Genomic DNA, 19,556 nt, shown 5'->3' on the forward strand with positions numbered 1-19,556 from the left:
CTAAGTATTTATGCTCACAGTTATAGAAAAAAAACAGGCGACAGCTGGGCTACATAAATATATCCTGAGATACTTTAATGCAGATTCTGCTGTACATTTCACTGTATTTATAAGGAATGATTATTCAGTTAAAGGGCAGAGCCACGAGCTCTCCCACCACGTCTACAAACATTTAGCTGTTAAGGTTACATCGTTGCAGACCGACAGCTTTGCAGATGGCAGTCTTAGATTTTTCCCGGAAAGGTTCCCTCTTCTCTCTGGTCATCCCATTTCTGGACCTAAGGGGACACATTTTCAGAAATAAACTTATTTTGAGTCATTTTTTGAATTCACACGTTTAGAAAATGACAGAAGCCTTTTGGTTGGGTTCGTGAGAAAATGAGTCAGCCGTCATATCCATATTTTTGTTTCTCTGTCAGTGAGTGTGAAAGGCAAAACACCTGTTGTGACATCACTGACTGGGGTGCAACCTAAAAGTACAACAGACATGACGGTTTCAGCTCATCGAGAGGAACGCACCAACATTTTTCTTCCCAATGTGATTCAGCATTGATTTACATGTTAAGACCCCATGTACCAGAGGAAATCAGAGTTGCTGGGTGTTGTAGATATCAGCCGTAGAGATGTTTGCCTTCTTTAATATAATGGAACTGGACGGCACTTGGCTTGTGGTACTCAAAGCGCCAAAAAATACATTTGAAAAACTCAACAGCAACGTCTCATTACCCAGTTATTCAAAATAATCCACAGACCTTGTGAGCAATTTCACACAGGAACTATTTTCTTTCTACTGAACTACATCCATCAACAGTATCACTGCACGGAAGGAAGCATGCATGTACTGCTAGCTCACCTTACACCACTAAGATGGCTAATGTTACAGCTCAGCTGAGGAGGACATGGCATGAGCCTCTCATCCATGAGTAGATGGTGCACACTTTCTTCTGCGCAGTGATATGGTTGGTGGTCGTAGTTAGGTAGAAAGAAAATAGTTCCTACATGAAACTGCTCACAACAAGGTCTGTGGATTATCTTGAGTAACCAAGTCATGATTTCTAGAAAGAGACATTGCTGTTGAGATTTAAAAAGAAGAAAAAAAATTGGCACTTTGAGCACCACAAGCCGAGTGCCATCTAGTTCCATTATTTTCAAGAGAAGACAGACATCTCTACAGCCGATATCTCCAACACTCTGCAACTCCCACCAAAACTATCTGGATTGATAAACAGCACTACAGGTAAGAGGAAAAATACTGGTTTTTGATTCTAAGGTGAACTGACCCTTTAAAGTCCCTGTGCACCGTAAGAAGTAACACAAGCAGTATCCTAAAATGTTCCAAGAATTCAAATTGTCAGTTTGGTGGTACAGCGGTAATCATATCTGCTGTCCAACCATTGATGTTTCAAAAAATGTGGAATACCTTATTCTTAGGATTTGCCTTAAAAGGTAACTCAAAATAGGCTGGACCATCTTGAATTTGTATTAAGCTGAGATTTATTTAAAGGGTCATTCTCTAATTTTGGACATATACTCTTAATGTTTTGATTCTCAGGGCCGAGCAGACTCAAAGGAATGTGAGGAACGATAAAGTTGTTTGACCCCTACTGAATAAACTCAGCCCACATGTGGGATAGTACAAAGTATTCTGCCATTACTACTCAACAAGCATGTCTTTGGGAAAAAAATCAATGTTAAAAATAAATATTTACCCAGGATAAGGGACAGAGTGATTTGTAGACCCTCTTGTACCAGTCACAGGGGGCGTTGTCTACTCCTTTAGCATCCAGAGCTTTTTGGCAGCGGTGATAGTCTATTAATAGAGAAACAACAATGGATATTAAAAAAAGACCTTGGCTTTGATCCAGGGTCACATCAGTTTCCCTCGAGATGATCTAAGGTTGAATTACCTCCAGCTCAGAGATCAGAGGTCAACACATCTAAAGACCTTAGCTGTATCAAGTTTTGAGAATGTCATGTTTGACCTGATTTAACAATTTAGAACATCATTAATTAAAGGTATAATAAAACAATTTGTGATTTTTCTTTTCTCAGTTGACCTCTTTGACCTTGACATGCAGTCTTACCCAGGTAGTTGGACCAGCAGTTCCTGGTCTGGTTCGAGTTGGGAAATCTGGCATCGAAGGGAGCAGTGCGGTAATTCTGAAGTTTGGTCTGAATGTCATCAGCCATTTTCACCTCTGTCACGAAAATGTCACTAATGGATACTGTAAGATGAAATACTGCCATTTGGTTACTATGCATAAAGCTCATTGACAACATGTATGCGTCACACAGAGACAGAGCAACATGTATGCACCTATGGCTGTAGCCTAGGTGAGTGAACACTGTGCAGTGTGTGGACTGACTGTGTCGAGGCTGTACAGCTGAACACAGGCGCACAGCCTACAGGCTCAGCAGATTATTTTGGGGAGATTTAAGGGTGCTGCATGCGGCTCCTCAAGGATGGTTCTAGAAATGCGGCGTTTTCATCAAATACTCTTCTCATACAGCAACTCTACAGTATCACACAACATTATACACGCGGACAAACAAGCGTCTAATATTAGAAAACTTCCCCCAAATTGCAAAACAACCAAAGAGTGTACGAAAAAACAGGCCTACGCCTCAAATGACATTGACAGCTTATTATTAGCCTTGCTCCTGGTGCGTTTGAATTCATTTCCTCCTAACATGACCCGGTTTCTGTTTCCGTTTCATACAAGCAAGTATTTACCTTATTTAATGTTTCCAGGCTGATTAATTGCTTTTAAATGGAAAACATAAAATAATAATAATAAACATGATAATGGATTAAAACACATATAAGCCCGAGTGCAATGAAAGTTAACATTTTCAGACGAGATATCTGAGCACATTTTGGTGACTATTCTCTCAAAAAATCCGTCGCCTGTACAATTCATGTGATATGTGTCTCAGAAGATGCTGATAAGAACAGGCTAGTAATGTATTTTTATTAAAAATGAAAGGCATGCAGGTAGACATTACCTTCGTAGCAGTTCCTCGCTCGAGCTCGACGTGACTTTTATACCGGACGGCGAAAGTGTCTCGTTCCTCCGATAAGCAGTGTGCACCGCGCGCGCGCGCGCTCCAAAGATAATGCATGCGTGCAGTCCTATCATAACGGTATGGCGGACACAGGTCACATTGAAATGACAGGCAAATACGGCCCAGACTATCAATACGCGTGTGTTCTCAGTGATGTGCAGGTGAATGAGGGGCAGCTGATGTGAACTGAGACACCACAGGGGCAGCGAGGTGTTTTATTTCACTGTTTAATGCCATGTTTGTAACACCGCTGCGAAGTTTACTTCTCCATGCGGAAGTGTCTGACAGTCAGTATTGTGTTAATCATTAATAGATGTTTGTACTGTCTCAGGTGGTATTGTAATAGATAAGGCAGAGGCGCTTTTAAAAAACACTGATATATTTACATAGCTTTATGCAGCTGGAGGAATAAGGTGAGCGGCTGGCATATGCCGGGAGACTGTCCAGGAATTACAGCTGCCAGGTTACATGGGGGCAGCAATGATACTGTTTATGGGTCATGTCACATGTTACAGCGGAACAGTCCTTATCAGTGCGGCTGCTCGGTTATAAAGAGGAATGATGGGGCGCAGTTTCATCCAACTTCACCGAAAATCCCCCATCAGACCTCCAGCGTGCTCATACTCCTACAGCCAGCTGCTAGTGCGCCTTTTCCCAAAAAAATGTTAGGTATGATGGGCTAAACGTTTCAAGATCCGGTTGCTTCCATACAAGGAGCGACTTTACGTTCCCCAAATTATTCCAGGAGAACATGAGCCTGTCAGCAGTTGTGCGTCATGGTGAAGAAGCTGGACTGTACAGCCCGTGCGATACGTGACTGACTTCAATACGTCCATGGACTGCGAGCCAGCCGGGCGGCTATGCATGTGCGTTATTGCGCATGGCTGCTCCACGCTGCTCCACTGCTGTGCATTTAGCAATGTGGACATTAGGACGCCAGAGGGCAGCAGCGGTTTGATAAATAATGGACTGTTTTAGATGAAAAAATGTTTTTAATTAGAATATTATGTGGTAAACTGGCGTTATAAAGGGTTTGAATATTAGATTTATTCATAACTTTTGTTTTGTCATGTTTATGACACCATTCTTCATCCTTGCTCACCAGTCCGCAGGTGGTGGATTCAGGCAAAAGAAATGACCCTGATCTGATGTCGCTCATTAAATCAACAGTATACTCATCATAAATTGTATGTAGATAAAAGGAGCAGACTAAAATAATTTTATTGCTTTCAATTTGTCAATTTCGCCATCATCTTCAATTGCTCCATTTACAAAGATACCCCAGCCCTGCGTTCCAAATCGCATACTTCTACTATATACTTTTAGTATGTACTGCAGCTGCCCTTAAAAAGTATGTAGTGTAGTATGCAGTATGCATGCAGTATGCATACTATTGGGACACACTACATTCGCCATCACATCGCTCCCTGAACTCCGACCCTCTTGCTCACTTCCGCCGCCGTCCGTAGCGCCACATTTGAATATTTTGTGTTGTTGTACTTCGGAGATGCAGCAAATCTCCTCTCGTCAAGCTCGCCAGAGCTGTGCATACCGTTGGAGGTGCCAGAGAGCTCTGTTGCTGTTATGTCGTAATGTATGTTGTTGTTTCTAATAAACTGACGTGTTCACGTAAACAGTCCCAAGCCTATTATTAGTGACCTGTCTATTGAACTAGTCACCAGTAGGCTTATTTACCCCCTTCACACATAGCTCTCTGTTGCTGGCAGATGTTTGATGTTAAATATATTTACAGCTATGCAGCTGCTGGCACTATATTCTGTCTGCACATGAAGCAGCCTTACAGTCACATTACTTTTATTTGTAGTGTAACATACTTGCACATTCTTACATTACTTAATATGTATTTGACTTTTACTATTCATATATTTACTAGTCTATACTGCTCATACCTGGCCCATAGTATATTCATATTTAGTCATATTCATTCATTATTTATACCACACTTACACCACTGCCTATACTGCTAGAATCTTCTATATTGTAGTCATAGTTGAACCCTAACATTGATTATACTATAATCACAATACAGTTGAATGTTGTATCTGTGTTCTTGCAAAACTGTATGATATGTGACAGTATATAATCAGATCATTGCAGTCCTAATATGTAGCGTATTAGTATCTCAAATTAAATAAACCATGTATGAAAGGAAGTGTGGGCGTTAGTTGTACACACAGCTCAGTAACTGTGACGTAACTTCCGCTGTGCAAAGGATTGTGGGTCAGAATGGCCAAAGAAGCATGCTGACATGCATACTGCAAAATATGGCCGGATGTAGTAGAACATCCTGGTACTTTTGGCATACTGCATCTGACATACTATGTATTGGGACACACTAATTCTTTTTCTGGCGTACTAAATAGTATGGTAGTATGGGTATTGGAACACAGGGCAGGTGTTTTCTGCTTTCACAGCAGTAACCTGCTGGTCCAGACAACCTTGAACCTTTCTTTCATCACTCAAACCCTGACCTATATTTTCAACCTCTCTCTAAGCTCTAAGGTGATCCCAAAAACACGCAAGTCAGCCTACGTTCTCCCACTATTGATACAGGGGGAAGTCACTTAGGGGGTTTTATTTCAGAAACAAGTCCTGTTTCCCCTTTGAGGCCAGAAAAACACTGGTTGCTGCTACATTTTTACTGGTTCTATGTTGTACATGAATGCATCTGCACATTGTTTGCTTATGTTAGATACGGCATATCATAGTGCACTGAGATGTGTTACAAATTGTAAAACCCCCACTCATCACTGCACGCTTTATTCCAGGGCTGGTTGGCCATCTTTGGCCTTTCGTAGGCTCAGTCACTGGTATTTGTTCATTTATAAAGCCATACTGGGTAAACTCCCTTCGCATATTTGTTCTTTGATTGAATAGAAATCTGACTGTTCAACAAAAAAAATAAAGAAAATCTAAAAGAAGACATCTTTGAGATGAAACAAAAGCAGTTATTTTAAAAGTGTTTAATATTGCTCAAAACAAACATATTAAGTCAGAAAATAAAAACCAGCTGACAAAGGCCCGCCCCACAGGTTCAATATGTAAATATACAGCAAGAACAAGAACCTCATTTTCACTTATTTACTCATATAAATCATTGAGGGGGAAAAAACAGCTTTATATTAAGCTGTAAACCCACAGCAGTAACTCAATACTATGGAGAGCCTTTGAGACTTAGCACTGAGTGGCTCAAAAGTTTAGTCAGTGTGCATTAAAGATTGGGCTGCAGCTAACGATTGTGTTATTATTATTATAGATTAATCCGCCGATTATTTTCACGACTAATCGTTTAGTCTATAAAATGTCATGAAATCGTGAAAAATGCTCATCACAATTTCCCAGAACCCAAAGTGATCTCTTTAAATTGCTTCCTTTGTCCAACCAACAGTCCAAAACCCAACAACTCTGTATTTACTATCATAAATAACAATAAAAAGTAGCAAAGTATCACATTTAAGAAGCTAGAACAAATATTTGTCACTTTTGCTTGAAAAATGACTGAAACGATTAATCCGTTATCAAAATAGTCGGTGATTAATTTTCTTTCAAAAAATTAAAAAAAGAATCACTAGTTACAGCACCTCGGATTGATATACATCTTGATTATTGACAACAGTACCACTTACTATAAAACTACCTGACTACTTTCACAAACAATACGTTGGGGGAAAAAAAAAAAAAAAGTAACCACGTATTGTATACCTTAAGGTTGGTGGGGTTTCTGTTGTATTTCAAGTTTCATTGTATATCTGTCTGTTTTACTATACATGTTTTAGAAAAGGTACCAAAAGAGCAGCCCTATCTATCATGGTGCAGCCATTCCCTTCAGGCTACTCTAATGTCAAATACACAGGCACCACCACCTGTGATGGTTGGCGTGTGTCTGCTACTTTTAAAGGCCAGTGCGACATAAAGATGCATAGATTCAAATAATAATCCAGCCTCTGCAATTAAAAAAAGAGCACTGCATTGATTCATGAAAGTGCTAGGAACAGTACAGCAAGGCAGATCCTCTTGGTGGATTTATCAGCAGGAGAAGAGCAGAACCGTTGTGCGATTGTCAGGGAACAGGAGCTCTTGGACACTGGGGAATATCAAGCTCAAGATATGCAGTCAAGGCTGAAAACTGATAATGCCCAGTTTGTCCCGTCGGGATTAATGGAAGAGCCCTGTCAAGTCAAGTCAACCCAAGTCTCTAAACACACAGGATATTTTTTTTTTGGTTGTCAGCAGTTGGAAAGTCATAGAGTGTACACACTTTGGTTTTTAAGTCACAATACAGTTAGCTGTGCCAAAAACGGTTTGAACACTGAGGATATACTCTACATTTTGAAGTTGGTCCTTTCACCAATCGCTGAAGCGGAGACGATTGAAGGCCTCTTTGATGTCGTCATTGGTCTCTGGACTTCCGCCGGTGCCAATACGGAGCACTTTGCTGTCAGGGACGTCCTGTTTCAGCTTTCGCTTGCTGAGGACCACATTGCCTTCGGCTCCCTCCCTCTCAGGACCTGTCAGCAGGATGTAGGCAGCATGGCGTCCACGCTCCAACAGCGTGGCTAAGATAAGAACACAAACACAGTCACACATAGAGCCGACCCATGATTCCCCAGCCCTCCAACTACTGATGCACATGTTGTATTTAACTGATTATATAATTTTGAGCAAAAGCACCTCTAAATGTTACAATGTGGTCCAGGGAACTGGGCGACTCAAGGAGGACTTTAGAGTAAAGAGGGTGGAGCAAGTAAGAATGTCGGTCACTCACTAATGGCACCTGGAAGGAGATGTTAAAATCAGGTAACATTTTTTAATACATCTCTTGTGATGCATCTTCAATGAAAGGCAGTGCACTTACAGATGAGTTGGCGTCCAAGGCCATCGTGCCCCAAAACACAAAGACCGAGAAGGAGTTGGTGGTGTGTATTGATGCAGGTCTGGGAGAGTTGGGACTGTTCAAAAGGCTGACTTCCCACAGCATACCACCAGACTTCCCATCCAGAATTATTATCTACATTCAAAGACAGACAGCGGTACAGTCGATGTATGATCCAAATCGATCATATGAGAGAAGCTGGTAACAGAAAATGAAACGTAGGTATCACAGTGGTCTCACCCTCTTTGAGTAGTTGCCAATATCGTCCTCAACCACAACATCAAGTACTCCGTCTTTGTCAAAGTGCCCAAAGGAGGGCTCACTGAATGAATGTAAACACAGAGGAGAGGTTGAGTGGTTTAATTTGAGATTTAAAGTACTCTCCCAAATCAAAAATGACCAGGAAGTATCTATAGGAGTTTTATAGGGTTAGGCCATCTGGCCGTCATAACACAATTTGATTCCCAGCCAAAATGTGCATATTTAAATAAACCAGGAGGTCACCTGAGGACTGAACTGGTATTGAATCGCCACAATGGCTGACGATTTTTTCCATCGACTAATACCACCCCCTTCCCAGTCACAAGCAGCAGGTTGGGTGTCTCATCTGTTTCTCCTGTTCTTAGCACTTGTTTCACTGAGTCAGATCTACAAAACAGAAATAAATGTTAGCATAAAGTCTGGCCACAACATTGACAAGCCATTTAAGGAATACTTAAGCCCCAAACTAACATTTCTTTATCAATTTCTCATCCTGTGTTAGGTTGAATTTTTATGATAGCCTCGGCCACCAGTGTGTAACTGTGTGTGTGAATGGGTGAATGTGACATGTAGTAAAAGTTAAAGTGCTTTGAGCGGTCAGAAGACTAGAAAAACATTATTCAAGTGCAGTCCATTTAATTTAACATCACCAAACACTGGAGCTGCTGTGTACCACTGCCTTGATCAGGTAGTTTGTTTGTGTTATTGTGTCACTTTGGTGTTTTAAAGGGTTAGATTGGATTCAGCAAAGTCACACAATAACACAAACTACAGATCAAGGCAGTGGTTGACCAGGAGCTTCCATATTTAGCAAGGAAAAATGACTGTTTTTGTCAATGGAGTCTGGGTTGAAAGAGAGCTCGGGTATGTTTCGCTTCACCCGGTTGGAAAAGGCTGTGTGTTTGGAAAGCACTGAGCATATGACTTGGTAAATGAGACTTGGATTATACTGCAGGAGTTGTGTAAGAGTTTGTTTGCTGTTGTTAAGCACAGTTGCCAATTCATCAAGCATTTTCTCCATTTTTGGATTCCTTATTTATCGTGGAGGCATGCAAAAAGAACAAAGTATTCTTCACTAATTCAACATGACACAGGTTGAGTAACTGACACACAAGTGGACATTTTGGGGGTGAAGTCTTCTCTTATTTTAAGGCACAAGTTAAGACTGCTTCTTACTCGTAGATAGGTACAAGGCCAGATGTTGCACTGGCATTCTTCTCCCAATGCTTATCTTTCTTGAGGGTGGCCTCCATCCCTGCTTTAGCCTTGGCAGCGATCCTCCACAGTGCCAGTCCATACAGGCCAGTGTCTGTGAATGAGCACAAAATTACTCACTACTGCCATCAAGTGTACAGCTAGGCATTTACAACAGTTGTATCACAACTTGAAGTCAAATTTACCGCATCTCAGTAGCAACACCAGAAAACCAAAACCAAAGCTGTCATAATAAATCAGTGCTTCTTGAAAAATAATAAATAAATAATTAAAATAAAACAGATAAATAATAAATATGAAAATGAGGTGTCGAAACACACTGTCAGATACTCCGAGACGAACAAAAATAAATGAATTACTTGGAACTCCTTCTACAGAATACTAAGCTACACCACAAGACTGACATTCTGCTATTTTTACCCATTTCCTGGCAATAATAGTACACACCCTGAGGACAGTTTTAAGTCTAATCCCACTGGTTTCCAGACATGCAATAAGGCTTAACTTCTTGATAGGTTTGGAATAGTAGGAAATGGAATAGTATATAACTTATATAAATACAGTGCAGCACTGCTCCATTAGATTTAGCTGGTCTGACTGCAGATGGGCTCTAACATGCTGAGATCGTCGGAGCAGATTCGAGATGCAAACCTTTTTGTAGTAGTACATAGTGAGAACCTTCTGTAGTGCAATGGAGAAGATGATTGGTTGTCTCTGTGGAGTCGAGAACCACCGTAGAACCAATCTGAACACCCGTGTTTCCTGACAGGAATACCAGATGAGTCTGCAGATATGACGAGACATTAAAACCGGGTGACTCTTATTTTGCTGCAACATTATCAGATGATTTCACTAACAGTGCTTATTACTTGCATATTTGATCCCTGTTATATTTGACTCAGTCCTTACACACTAAAATACAAAGCAATGACATCACTTTTGTTTACCTGCGTGCTGTCTGATGCCACCAGAGCCACATCGTCGACCTTGTCCTTATCCAGATCTGGGACACTAAGAACAGGCACAGTGCTACGCAGGCCAGTAGGCTGAGGCTGCTGCCACCTGATGTTACCTGCACACAGGAACAGGGCACTCAAAAAACCTAACTCACGGCCCACGCTCATTGTTTATCTTCAGAGCAATACATATACAACAATTGTTACAAGAACACATAGAGATGAAAACTGAGAACCACTTCCAAATAGTCCGATCCATCAGAGTTGTATGCCTACAAGCTTATCGATTCCTTGTATCTATTCCGAAATGTTTTTCTGACAGTTGTGCATTGAAAAACACTGACGCCAAACCCGTAGAACGAGTCATGGCAGCGATGAAGAAACACAGTCCAAAGCATGGCTTCATTTTTACAAAGACAGATGACAACAGTGCAGCTCCTCATGTCTGTACTATGATCATTTCAATTAAGGGTGAAAACACCAGCACTACGCTGAAAAAACTCTCTCCGCAACAAAGGCAGAAATTCCAGGAACGCCATGTATTTGGTTCTCTAAGCACGAATGCCACTGCTTTTCTCTAACTAAGAAAATGGTTAAATTGTAAACCTACTTTTTCAACACAGAAAAAGCTAAAGATCAATTAGGGCAGTGATGAAAATCAGGACAAATACCCAGACTCAATAATGTCATTGATATCGATAAGGTCACATAACATTAGAACAATTTGAAAAGTGCTAGCTGTGCAACAGTATACTTTATGAAACTGTGACATAATTTATAGTACACGTAATACAGAGACAGATTAATGAGTCACTAACCAGTGTATTTGTCAATGGCTGTGAGTTGGTCAGAATGGGACAGCAGACAGTCCCACTTTCTGCCTGATTTTTCGTCCAGACCACACTGGGCCCAGTGGAACTCGGGAGCCAGCGGACACTCCCACAGGGTCTCTCCATGTGTCCCATCCACTGCAAACAAAAACACACATGGCGAAGGCAGACCTGGAAAAAAAACAGAGTGAGTCTGAATTACACAAACCAAATGTAATATAGAAAGCAACTCTTGTTTCCTTGTCATTCATGAATAAATTAAAAATAAACAACACTTTATACCTGCATTAGCACATGTATTGTTCTGGCTGCCTTCTGAGTCTTTGAGGACAAACAGGACATCCATCACCTTGTCTTTGCTTGCTTCTTCAATGGCTAAAAAGTTGTAGGTTGCTGTGGCCGAGGAGGAGAGATTAGTGATAAGTCCCGCAAACAATAACACACTTTAAAGCAGTGAAAAGCACACAATTATACACACCTGCTTGGGAGAAAGTCCTGTTCCAGGTAACAAGATACTGTGGTCTGACAGGGCAGGGGATGATGAAAGAGAAGGCAAACACTATGGTGAGGCACAGGAACAAGGAGAAGAAGAAGACTGCGGTTCGCCAGTGGGTCAGTTTGGCAAAACCCAAGACTTCCTTACAACTCTTCTTCTTCAGCTCTGTTGCTGACGGTGCTGGTCCTGTCTCAGACCCATCCTCTCCCCTCTTCAGAGGGTCGCCTTCAGTGGCACTGCCGGTGGTCTCCATTGTTGCTTCAATGCATCACCGGCCCACGGACCTACTCCACAGGAAAAAGGAGTTTACAGTAAAAGATAATGCTTCTCTTAAACAAACACTTCTATCATGGCACAGTCAGAGCCTGCTGCTGTATCTGTCCCAGAGCAAACCACAAACCTGCATGTGACAAAGCATCCAGCTACAATAACAGACAAAACTCTGCTGGCATTCACAGATATAGCACATGAAAAAATACTGAAGGCAGCAGTGTCTGTCAGTCCAGCTATTTCTGCTGCATCAACCTTTGTGGATCTGAGCCTATTCAGACGTGCCAGCTGTGACTCCAGAGATTTCTCAACACCAAAACAACAAACTCATAATGACCAATCATCATGAGCCAGGCTAGCACACTCTGTCATTTGCTTTATAGCCTCGGGCTTATGCTCGTGAATGTGTGTGTTAAAGTCAGCTAGCTCATTCACTGTAGAAAAAATATTAAAAAAAACAGAGAAGCTGTTAGCTAAGATGTTAGCTAAGTAGCCCAAAACGACCGAGTAGCTCAATGTCGAGTAGCTACCAACGTTAGCTAGCTGTGGTTCGTAAAGTTCAACGGTTGTCTGGTTAGTTTGCTACCTTGTTGAACAAAGGCCAGGCCCCACACACACAGGCATACGCGCTAACGTTGCTACCAAAGTCCCGACAGTTGACGTTAAATGACGAATTGACACTGACTCAAAAGATTTTTTTCTTACTTCCACGTTCCCCTGTCGCCTCTGGTGGTCACTGGTGTGGCGAACTGCAGGTAGTAGTGGGCCTGACACACCAACAGCCCTGCCTATCAACCCCAGCTGCGTAAACAAATCATAGGCAAGCCCACTGCGATCGGAGCTTTTATTTCCCTGAGTTTGTCTCTCAGGTCACCATTTTCTCTGCTAACGTTTAAGCTTTCGACGCCAAAAACGATGTCAATATCCCCAGCTACGAAAATCAGCTTAACAGCACTCTTCTTTAACTTAAACCTAATTATAACATGTACTCAGGGACGACAGCCTGAGAGAATGTGCTGCCTGACAGGCTGAGATCAGGGCACAGGTTGGCTGTGTCCTTACATTCAAGCTGCTCTGATTGGTTAATTCGCTTGGTCCCAAACGTGACGTATACAGCACAGCACAGGTACTGCTTCCGCCCTTAAAAAGTACATACTGTACAATCGGGACATACTACAGTCTCATAACTTTACGCCCTGAACTTTGACCCTCTTGCTTTTATATCCGTTACCATGGAGATAAACAAACGCCACTTGCCAAGTAGAATCAGAGATCAACCCGGAGCTCTGCTGTTGTTACTTTGCAATGTCTGTAGTGTAATTAAAGAGTTATAATTGCACAGATTGTAGATGCCAACATACCGTAAAACTTAATTAAAAAATATTAAAAGCCTAGTCCCAATTTCACGTCCAGTCCCTTTTACTATCCCAGTGTGGCTACACATTTTGACAAATGAAAGCCTGTCTCAATTAGAGGCCTGGTCTAGTAGTTCTCCGGATGAATAAAAGCGGGTTGCTGGCTACCTTTTTTTTTTTTTTTTTTTCATAAAAAGTAATCCAAGTTGTGAGTATTTTTTTTAACAGGATGTTGTGTCAATATGCCAGGTGCTGTAATCCTTGATGCTGTAGCTCTCTGATGCGCTCTCTGTTGGCGCTAGATCATATGAAAGACTCATAATTGATATGTTATCTGAAGCATCATTTTTTCAATAAACACATTTAGCAGTTTTGTGTGAAAGGAATTAAAGCCCTGTCCCATATAGACGACTGTCCCAAACATAGGCCTGTTGATTTCAGTGATTAAAGCAAATAATAGCTCGGGCTACTAATTGAAGTTTTATGGTAATATATTTGCAATAGTGAAATTACATCTGCAGTTCTCTGTCGATGTTGTTTTCATAGTTATGTCCCGTTGTTGGTTGTGATATTTATTATTATTTTGTTTACTTAAACAATTAATATTCCTATTATTACTATTCAACTGGTCATCAGTTACTTGAATGTGCTGTCATCCATCATTAGGGCATCTGACAGCTATCATCTGTTTCCGGCTCAGTCGACATGTCATGTCCTCCGCTGTGCAGAGGATTGTGGGTCAGAATAGCCAGAAAAGCATGCTGGCTTGCATACTGCAAAATCGGACCGGATGTTGTAGAACATCCTGGTATTTTTGGCATACTGCATTGGACATACTATATATTCAATTCAATTCAATAGGACTTTGCCAGAGAATACTTCAAATTACAGTAACACTTAGTTCAGTAACCACAATTTTAATGATTCCCAACCAGTACCAACCAGACAACCAGTGGGTTCCCCGGGTCAGGGTCACTCACTGGGCCCAGTTTTAGAACAATAGAGGATTAAATATCTGGCAAAATATACAAATACACACAATAAGAAGTGCTTTCAAGGAGAAAAAGCAAAACCAGTGTCTAATAGAGTAACAATAGGAGAACGATAAGAACAGGAGTTACTAAAAACGAACTAAAATGGTGGGGGAAAAGCAGACTGCTCCTGATAATCAGTGTTATATTGAACATGATATAACAATGAGAAGTAGTATTGCACATGACTGAGAAAATGATACTGCACTACATTGACCAGTGAACATGATACTGAAGAATAATATTGCACATGATGTTGAAACGTAGTAATGTGCATCATATGAAGTAATAATGCACCTAATGTAGGTGAATATTGCTGTCAGTGTCCTTAGTTTCAGCTCTACTCCCTACAGAAGGGGGAGGAGTTACAGTTTGATGGCAACAGTTGGAAAACATCTCCTCTCCACCACCAGCCCCTCCTGACAACATCTCCTCTCTGTCAGGTGAGGGCAGTTTAGTTATTGACAGTGAAGAAGAGAGTGATGACGGTGATGTAGAGAGTGTTGATGAAAATGACGAACAAAGATATGAAAGTGCCAGCGAGAGCCCCAGCTCTGAGTTCAGTAGTGAGATTTTGACAGCTGGCCAGCGAGCCAGCAGCACCCCCCTCCCTTCTCCTCCTGAGGCAGAGTCTGCTTCGTCTGAAAGTAGCTCCTTCTCCCCCACACCTGAGTTTCCTGCTCCAAGCAGTAATGAGTCAGAGAGTGAGGTCCTGACTGAGTTAGGCAGAAAGAAAAGGCCAGCTCAGTTTACCTCCCATAAAAAGGAGAAACGGCTTGATGACAAGCCAACACCTTAGGACTGACATCAACTCTTACCATGGGTTTTCTTAAAGTTGCCACCTGGAATGCTTGTGGTATTCAGTCAATGTCATTAAGAAAGGACAAAATGAATATCTACTCAATACTGACTTTGACATTTTATGTACTCAAGAACTGAGACTGAATACGAACAATGATGTTGAAGATGTTAGTAAACTGTGGCAAAAAGGGAAACGTGTAATATCTTAAATTAAATTAAAGGAAGATTAATGTGGGATAACTTGAGCATCCTAAGAGAAACTGTGTACAAACCAGACAAAGGATTCTTTATTATTGGGCTGGATCAAAAGAAAGTCCTTGATTACATTTCCAGAGATTATCTCTGGGCTGTTATGACAGCTTATGGTTTCCCTGATGCCTTCATTCAAGTAGTCCATCATGTCGACTGAGCCACAAACACATGACAGCTTGACAACTCACTGACAGCTGTTTGACAGTTGTCAGGAATCACATTGATAGATGACAGTGTATTCAAGTAACTGATGACCAGTTGAATGGTAATAATAGGAATATTAATTAAGTAAACAAAATAATCCTAAATATTACAAACAAATAGGACATAACTATACAAATAACAATGACAGCGAACTGCAGATGTATTTTGACTGTCTTTAAAGTTAAACCACAAACACTGCAAAGTGACAACAGCAGGGCTTTTTGGGTTGATCTCATTTTTTTCCCCTGTTAAAGGGTTTTTTTGTAAGGCATTGTCAAAGTTTACTAGGAGTCGTCTCCTGTCCAACAGTGTGAATGGAAGTTAAGTGGTGGGTTCACATGTGGGAGCAGGAGTTTCAACGACTGTCGTTGAAACACCATTGGAGCACTAACGAACCAATGACATCATTGGCCTTGTGAGGACCTCCTCAGGGGGTCCTCACAAGGCCAATGATGTCATTGGCCTTGTGAGGACCTCCTCAGGGGGTTAAATACCTGGGTTTTTCCCACACCAGTTTGTCAGACTAGTTCCAGCCTCATCAGACAAGCATGAACTGATGAAGCCTCTTGGATAAGAGGTGAAACGTCTTCTAAGACAAAACTAAGTCCAGTTGCGTTTGATTCAATTGCCTTGAGATAACTATGACCTGTATAAATGAGAATATCCACAGGCACATGTGGGAGGCTGTATGTTGTTCAGAAAGGACAGTGGAGAACAGATTAGAGCAGCAAGAGCAGAAACATGAGTGAACCTTGAATAGGACAAAACATATTTCTTTTGCATGGTTTCAGTTGTTGCACTACTCGTCCTCATACTACTCTTCATATTTGGTACATTAGTTGGTTAAAATAAACAGGTAAACTCTTTATGTTAAACTTTATTTTATACCCTGTGTGGTTTTCTTTCTTTCAGGGACACAACTTTGCTGCATTATAATCAAACCTCATCAATTCTGAGTGCCCAATTGTGTGTGGGGTGATTGTGTATACCTTATGATCTATTAAGTTACGTAGGGACAATATCAAGTAAAAAAAATACACAATACATTAAAACAAAGGGGTTGGAGCCTATCCCAGCTGACATTGGGGGAGAGGCGGGGTACACCCTGGACAGGTCACCAGACTATCACAGGGCTGTCACAAAGAGACAGACAACCATTCACACTCACATTCACACCTACGGACAATTTAGAGTAATCAATGAAGCTATCCCCTATCTGCATGTCTTTGGACTGTGGGAGGAAGCCGGAGTACCCGGAAAGAGCCCACGCTGACACGAGGAGAGCATGCAAACTCTGCACAGAAAGGCTCTCACAATCGGGATCGAACTGGAACCCTCTTGCTGTGAGGTGACAGTGCTAACCGCCACACCACTGTGCCGCCCACAGATTATTACAAAACTGTATTTTTTTTTTCTAGAGTTGTATGACACTCTCAAACTGTGTAATCAACACAGTGGCGTAATCTAGTTACAGTGGGCCTCAGTGCACGTCATTGAGCAAATATCATCTCGTCACATGATCAAACAGAGACATGACATTGGACAACATCAACACACACTTTAGAGCAAACATCATTTCATATCTGTAGTTGACAAAAACTTCAAAACAAAATAATAAATCATTCATTTAATGTAATGATTTTAATAGTTTATTTGAGGTTTAAGATTTGCCTTTTTCAAGTGCATATATAGCAAATGGCACCATTTTTAAAGGCATATTTCCAGATGACAGTCTCTCATAAGGGCCCATTCTCTGCCCAACACGTTACTGGAGGGCCAACTCTCTGTATGGGGGCCCCAGTGCAAATGCACCACCTGTGCTGTCTATGTTTACCCCCCTGAGCAGATGTAAGAGGAGAAAGATGTGTTAATGTCCATATGTCTGTTATTGTACATGGATTTTGATACTTGGGCAAATTTTTTCAGAGCCTCTGCTGTCTGAGTGTTTGGAACTGGGGGGAAGACTCAGTCCCGCTCTTATACTCCTGCATGGTGAAAGATGTCACTGCGGGAGGCAGGCCATCGCCGTCCAGTGGACCTGTTCCTCTGGAGCTTAGGTGGCTCCCATTGGACAGCAGAGTGTAAAGATGACAGGCCGGTCTTCAATGCTGCCAGGGGGTGGGAAGTCTGCGTGCCAGTCCGCCTCAGAGCTCACTTCAGGCTTCCGGTGTCTTCCATGTAGGATGTTGTGTTAAGATACACACACACCACACTTCACCAATCTGACCTGCAACTTTGGAGACTAATTGTGCTTTTACTGTTACCTCAGCCTACTTTTCTTAATTGTTGTAAAGATGTTGGTTGTCACTATAATTTGTACTAACACTAATCCTGACAGGATGCAGGGTGTTTTCTGTCCCTGATCACCATGTTTTTCCTTTTGTTTCCCCTTTCTTGTGTTCCTGTGTGTCCCCAGTCTGTCTGTCTGTCGTCTTGCATGTGTGTGTGTGAGTGTTTGCGAGGCTGACCTACCTGTGCAGGTGTTTATCCACTAGTCAACCACCAGCAGTATATCTACGCAGCTCAACTCTTCAGTCTCTGCCAGATGGTTGGTTTCCTTCAGTGGTGACTTATCGGTGAAGATTCTCAGCCACCCAGGTAATGGTAATCATAAGTGCTATATCGTAGGCAACTGGACTTCCTAGCTTGAGTCCTGTTGTAAAGATGTTGGTTGTCACTATAATTTGTACTAACTAATCCTGACAGGGTGCAGTTTTCTGTCCCTGATCGCCATTTTTTTTCCTTTTGTTTCCCCTTTCTTGTGTTCCTGTGTGTCCCCAGTCTGTCTGTCTGTCGTCTCGCATGTGTGTGTGTATGTGTGTGTGTGTGTGTGTGTGTGTGCAGGTGTTTATCCACTAATCAATCACCAGCAGAGGACACCTGGAAAGGTCTGAAGTTCAAGGCGGACCATGGTAAACCACCATCAACTGACACTTTGCAGTTTTCTGTCCTTGCTTCTTGATGTTTTTCTGTCTCTGTCTGTCTCAATTTCTCTCTGTCTCTCTTTATGTTTCCTTTTGTCATATGGATTTCTGCAAGTGTGTTATGTTGATCTGTTCTGTATGACATCTATTGCACATCTGTCCTTCCTGGAAGAGGGAACCCTCCTCAGTTTCTCTTCCTGAGGTTTCTACCAATTTTTTTTACCGTCAAAGGTTTTTTTGGGGGGAGTTTTAACCGCTGTGAGGGTCTAAGTATGTTGAATGCTGTAAAGCCCCCTGAGGCAAAATGTAATTTGTGATATTGAACTATACAAATAAAATTGAATTGAATTGAATTGAATTGAAGTGAGTAATTGTTGTGCTGTTAATGAAATAACTCTGACTGTATTGTTCAAATAAAAGTTGGAGATTAACTACAACCTTCTTCATTTTTTTGACTGTTTAGTGTATACAAGGAATTAATATAAGTCCAGGAACAATGACCTGGTCTTGTTCTTATCTAACTTCTCATGCCTATGTTTGAAAATAATAGACTTAGATTTCGGAATTTAAGTCATAATATTACGAGACTAAAGTCACAATAGAGTAGATTTTTTAAAGTCCATAGGCTACTGTATCCGATATTTTTTTGTAATTGGAAAAAGTTTTGACTGCAGCTGCTTTATTAGCTTCACAGAGAACACAGATATGTGGCATATGCGTTGAAGGTACACAAAGTTTTGAACATGAGCAGAAATGTTGCTTAAACACATATTAACCATTAAAATACTGGGGTTTATTGATAAATTCGAATGAATTTATCATTCATGTGAATAACATGCAGACACAAAAAGGGACTGAGGAGTAAATCACGCCTACATGTGTGCTGACTCAGCGACAATAACATTCTATTTTATTTTTAAATTTTGAATTGTCACCTACCGCCTGCATTTTGTGTTTTCCTTTACATCATTTATACCATAAACTGGTATTTTAAAAATCAC

The 19,556-nt window shown here is 41.3% G+C and overlaps 2 protein-coding genes across 5 annotated transcripts; both read right to left on the reverse strand.

Annotated features, from left to right (window-relative positions):
- Positions 1–50: 50 nt before the first annotated feature.
- Positions 51–3,165, reverse strand: cox6b1 (cytochrome c oxidase subunit 6B1). Of its 2 annotated transcripts, none has more exons than XM_033612039.2 (4): positions 3,007–3,165; positions 2,085–2,225; positions 1,710–1,810; positions 51–278 (listed from the first exon to the last, which is right to left on the reverse strand). In XM_033612039.2, exons 2-4 carry the CDS (start codon positions 2,188–2,190, stop codon positions 225–227), a joined length of 261 nt encoding a protein of 86 aa, XP_033467930.1. In that variant the 5' UTR covers positions 2,191–2,225; positions 3,007–3,165; the 3' UTR covers positions 51–224. The 2 variants fall into 2 exon arrangements, with proteins under 2 accessions (XP_033467930.1, XP_078019824.1); XM_078163698.1 differs by having other exon boundaries at positions 2,085–2,198; positions 3,007–3,163.
- Positions 3,166–7,298: 4,133 nt separating this feature from the next.
- On the reverse strand, positions 7,299–12,831 carry fam234a (family with sequence similarity 234 member A). 3 transcript variants are annotated; one of them, XM_033612312.2, is made up of 12 exons: positions 12,694–12,831; positions 11,701–12,002; positions 11,505–11,615; positions 11,211–11,393; positions 10,384–10,508; positions 10,088–10,220; positions 9,398–9,530; positions 8,465–8,608; positions 8,201–8,282; positions 7,943–8,095; positions 7,759–7,861; positions 7,299–7,643 (listed from the first exon to the last, which is right to left on the reverse strand). In XM_033612312.2, exons 2-12 carry the CDS (start codon positions 11,969–11,971, stop codon positions 7,432–7,434), a joined length of 1,650 nt encoding a protein of 549 aa, XP_033468203.1. In that variant the 5' UTR covers positions 11,972–12,002; positions 12,694–12,831; the 3' UTR covers positions 7,299–7,431. The 3 variants fall into 3 exon arrangements, with proteins under 3 accessions (XP_033468203.1, XP_033468204.1, XP_033468205.1); XM_033612313.2 differs by having other exon boundaries at positions 11,701–12,005; positions 12,694–12,810; XM_033612314.2 differs by having other exon boundaries at positions 12,575–12,723.
- Positions 12,832–19,556: the final 6,725 nt, after the last annotated feature.

The sequence above is a fragment of the Epinephelus lanceolatus genome, chromosome 21 (assembly GCF_041903045.1).
Source record: "Epinephelus lanceolatus isolate andai-2023 chromosome 21, ASM4190304v1, whole genome shotgun sequence".
NCBI lineage: Eukaryota > Metazoa > Chordata > Actinopteri > Perciformes > Serranidae > Epinephelus > Epinephelus lanceolatus.